The following is a 4119-nucleotide window of genomic DNA, read 5'->3' as shown; positions in this document are numbered from 1 at the left end:
GCGTGTCCCGCCTCCTCCCCCTCCGGCCCCACGGCTTGACCCACACTGCGCGATCCGCGTGAAGATCGCCCCTATTGGTCACTTCTGCTCCTGCCCTGCGGCTGGGGACCGAGCCCTGACATTGCGGGTTTGAATTTGAACGCCACACCGGGCTGCATGTTTCTGTATCGTATTTTATTGCAAGTCCTCGCAAAGACCGACCGCAGCTTCGCGGGGGGATGGGGACATCCGTTGAAAGGCTGCGAGGAGGCGAAGGCTGCGAGGAGGCTCTTGTCCCCGGGAGTTGCCGTCGGTCGTCCCCGGACCGTGCCGAACCAGTGTCAGCACCCTCCTCCTGCGGGGCGCCGGTCTCCAGGATCGTTTGCTGCCACTTTTGGCAGATGAAACGGCAGTCGGCAGGGACGGGAGACGCGCAGATAAATGGGCACGCCGTGTTTGATCTTTTCTCCCTCTTCCCAGCTGGAATCGTTTGAGTAACTCACATATCTCGCCCGATGGGATATTCCCTGGGTTAGTACAACACGAAATGATGTTAAAATAAAAGATCTCCCCTACTCCACGTCCCTACTCTTGGTTATGGACAGACTGTGCCAAGCTCCCGCCATCACCCTTCCTGAGAGAAAGGTGCACCTTCCATCTACCATGCCCAGGAGAGGAAAAAAACCCAACCAAACCCTCCAACAAAAAAACCCCAACAACAACAACAAAAAAAACCCCAAACCAAAAAAACCAACCCAGAGGTCCCATTCCTCAATGCACACATCCGCCAGCCTTCCTCGCTGAAAGCGCAGCCGAGGTGTGAAAAATGCCCCGTTGAGGGTAGGAAACATGCCAATAACATGAGAGAGAACTAGAGGTAGCACTGCAAACAGCCCAGGGAAATAAAACAAATAACGACTTAAATTCCTTCCAGGTTTAAAGAAAGAGGGGAGAGGGGGAAAAATAAAGAGAGAGAAGCGGGAAGGGGGCTCTCGGCAGGCTCTGCGGATGTCCTGAGAGGATTCACTTTGTCTGCGGATAGAAGGGACGCTGGTGGCTTTGGTGGCGGATGGAGGGGGGTGGTTGTTGGTCATCCACATGCCACCCAAGATGTTATTCACTGCTAACAATTACCATTATCTGTCCCCACTTTTGGCTAATCAGACAGAATATGTAATGATGAAGCCTGTTTCCTGCTGTCTTTGGGAGGTAACGGGTTATTCTCTCATGGGGGTGGCAGAAGAGGGGGGTTACACCTACTCCCATTAGGGCTTTAGCACTTGACTAATTCAGGTACTTAGCATCCTATAGACAGGGACGGTTTGAAAGCAGGCAGTGTTTGCAGTGGGGAGGACTGTTTATATAAACAGGACACCTCTGTAAACGACACTAATATTTGGGGTTAGGTGGCGATGGAAAGGAAGGTCCTATTGAGCCCGGAGATTCCGCAGTAACCAGGCGCGGACCTTTCCTAGCAGCTTTTAAGAAAGGGGGTTCGGTTTGGGGTGATATTTCTTGGGGGGTGCGCACAACCTACCATGGCCACATCCGGCAGGATCAGTTTTACAGTGAGGAGCATTTTGGATTTACCAGAGCAAGATGCTAATAGCATAAAGCAAGCCTCTGAGCATCACCACTCAGCGGAGAACTACACCGGCTCGCCGTACCGAGGGTGGATAGAAACAGACAGAAATCACTATCCCTGTGAGTATGAAACGGACAAGAATTTGCCATCTCCGCATGGTTATTTGTTATTTGTTTCCCCGCTTCCTTGGGGGAAGATGCGAAGAAGCGAATTGCCACTGTAAGTAGCCTATAGGATTAGGGGGATCGAGGCTGGGAATATTATAGAACATTACTGACTTGCAACAATGAAACAGCAGAAACGTCCCAGCCACGAGCTTAAGAGAGAAAAGATTTTTTTTCTGTGAGTCTGTGTATGTCCCCAGCTATGACAGAAAGCAAAACTTCAGGCTGCATTCACCAGTCTCTCTGTGTTTATCGTTTAAGTCCACTTCCTGGATTATTTTTTTCCCCCGTTTCACTGTTGCAAGAAATCCTGCCTTTTTTGTACTGGAGGGGTTTCAGGTCAGCCCACGCTCCGCAGAGGAAAGCTGAGTACACACTCGGTGCGTGGACTCCCAGCACTGCGGCGGAGTACCCTGGGCGCCACCGCCTAGATCCACGCTCTTTCCACCGTAGAGGGCAGGCTGCGGTTCGCAAACCCAGATGTGTAGCATATTGATCGCACCTCGCACACATAAATTGCGCCGCAGATATACGGCGTTTATCGTCTACCTCCGTGTGCATCATCAGAAGGAAATCATCCTTTAAATGGGTGCGGGAACCCCATCGGGATAAGTTAAATATTAAGGTAATCGACCGGAGGGAGAAAAGTAGTTATAAAAGGACCGGGCAGTCCCATATTCTGCTTCAGCACGGAGGCAACACGACGGCTAGCAGTCCGCAAGCCCTTAGGCTGTGCGCGGCGGAGCTCTCATGCCCCTACGGGGATTACTGGCGGGGACACAACCCGGTCTGTCCCGTGGGCTAGGTTTAATGTATTTGGAGGGGTTGACTCACATCTCTTGTTGACTACTGGGATTAATCCGGCCCGGTAAACAGCTAGAGCTCTCCCTGCTAGAGGCGTTTCGACTCTCAGCGGCCCATCGCTACCTCAATGCCTGCCCCTCTCCCCGGGTCCGGCTGCCCCCTCTCTCTAACCCTCTCGCTGTCCCCAGCTTCCGACGAGAGCGGCCCGGAGATGAGCTTGCCCGACTCCACCCAAAGGTCGCTTCCCGTCCGCGGCTCGGAGGCCGAGGAGAAGAAGAAGAAGCGGCGGGTGCTCTTCTCCAAGGCGCAGACGCTGGAGCTGGAGCGGCGGTTCCGGCAGCAACGGTACCTCTCTGCTCCGGAGCGGGAGCAACTGGCCCGGCTGCTCAGCCTCACCCCCACGCAGGTGAAGATCTGGTTCCAGAACCACCGCTACAAGATGAAGCGGGCGCGCAGCGAAGGTCCCGGCAGTCCTCCGCCGCGCCCGCCCGCGCTGCTGCGCCGGGTGGTGGTACCGGTGCTGGTGCGGGACGGGGAGCCCTGCCGCGGCTGCCCAGCCAGCCCACCGCCACCCACCCCACGGCCCAAGCTGGGCTGCGCCCTGGCGGGTTGCAGCGCCCAGGCCGCCCTCGCCCTGCAGGGTTACGGAGCCTGCCCGCCCTCTGCCGCCCTCGGCGTCTTCCCCGCGTACCAGCACTTAGCGCACCCCACCGTCGTCTCCTGGGGATGGTGACAGCGGCGCTTCGCCCTCTGGGACCGGACTCATCCCACGGGCGCGGGGCGGCCCGCTCCAGACCCAGGCTCTAGCGCGGGGAAGCGCCGAGGCGCGCCGGGGCACCGCGGAGGCCGCGCTCGGGCGGGCCGGGCGGCGGAGCGCGGCTCCGGGGCAGTGGCCCGCGGGCCGGAACGAAGCTGGCCCGGGCCATGCTCCCCTTCTCCGGTCTCGCCCGAGGGCGCGGATGCCGCGTGAGGGGCGAATTTTGTAAAACCTCCGCTCTTCCTGCTCCTTTTCGAGAGATTCCTAGTTACAAAATAATGATCATCCTAGCGACATAGTGTGTTTTAAAATAGCTGACTCTTCCAGCGACTAATAAAACTGGTTTTGGCAATTAATTTTTTCTCTACAGAAAAGAGTAGTTTTGAGGATTGGGACTGTTTCGTAGGATTGCCTTCTGTGCTATGAAAGCTTAAATATTGCCTTGATTGCGCCAGCCGAATTTAACTTTCAAGTTCGTTTATTTTATCTACATGCGACGGTAAAGGGTGAATAAAGTTTGCTGTATGCATCCCACTGTAAGCTTGGTGATAATTCCTACGGGAAGCGTGAGCCCAGCGTCTCCCCGATTTAGCGGCTCTAAAAAAAGACATTGTCGTTTAAAACGCAAAGGCAGCATCCAGAATTAAGCCAATCTTTTCGTTAGCCTGTAACCCTTCCAAATATCGACTGTAGCCAAGAGAATTATTCTTTGAAACTCTTTGATGAACTATCGATTTTATTACTTTGGGGTGAAAATAATAATTGTCCTGGCAACCGCCAAGGGGAAAAACCCTAAAAAAAGTCCCACAAAGCCAAACCAAGGTCTTTCG

At 54.7% G+C, this 4119-nt stretch overlaps 1 protein-coding gene across 1 annotated transcript; it reads left to right on the top strand.

The window, feature by feature from the left end:
* The first annotated feature begins 1325 nt into the window (after positions 1-1325).
* Positions 1326-3823, top strand: NKX2-8 (NK2 homeobox 8). Its single transcript, XM_032692020.1, has 2 exons — positions 1326-1683; positions 2721-3823. Exons 1-2 carry the CDS (start codon positions 1518-1520, stop codon positions 3263-3265), a joined length of 711 nt encoding a protein of 236 aa, XP_032547911.1. The 5' UTR covers positions 1326-1517; the 3' UTR covers positions 3266-3823.
* Positions 3824-4119: the final 296 nt, after the last annotated feature.

Source organism: Chiroxiphia lanceolata, chromosome 6, assembly GCF_009829145.1.
Source record: "Chiroxiphia lanceolata isolate bChiLan1 chromosome 6, bChiLan1.pri, whole genome shotgun sequence".
NCBI lineage: Eukaryota > Metazoa > Chordata > Aves > Passeriformes > Pipridae > Chiroxiphia > Chiroxiphia lanceolata.
Note: the sequence above shows the minus strand (reverse complement) of the source record. Positions and strands in the feature narration are given on the sequence as shown.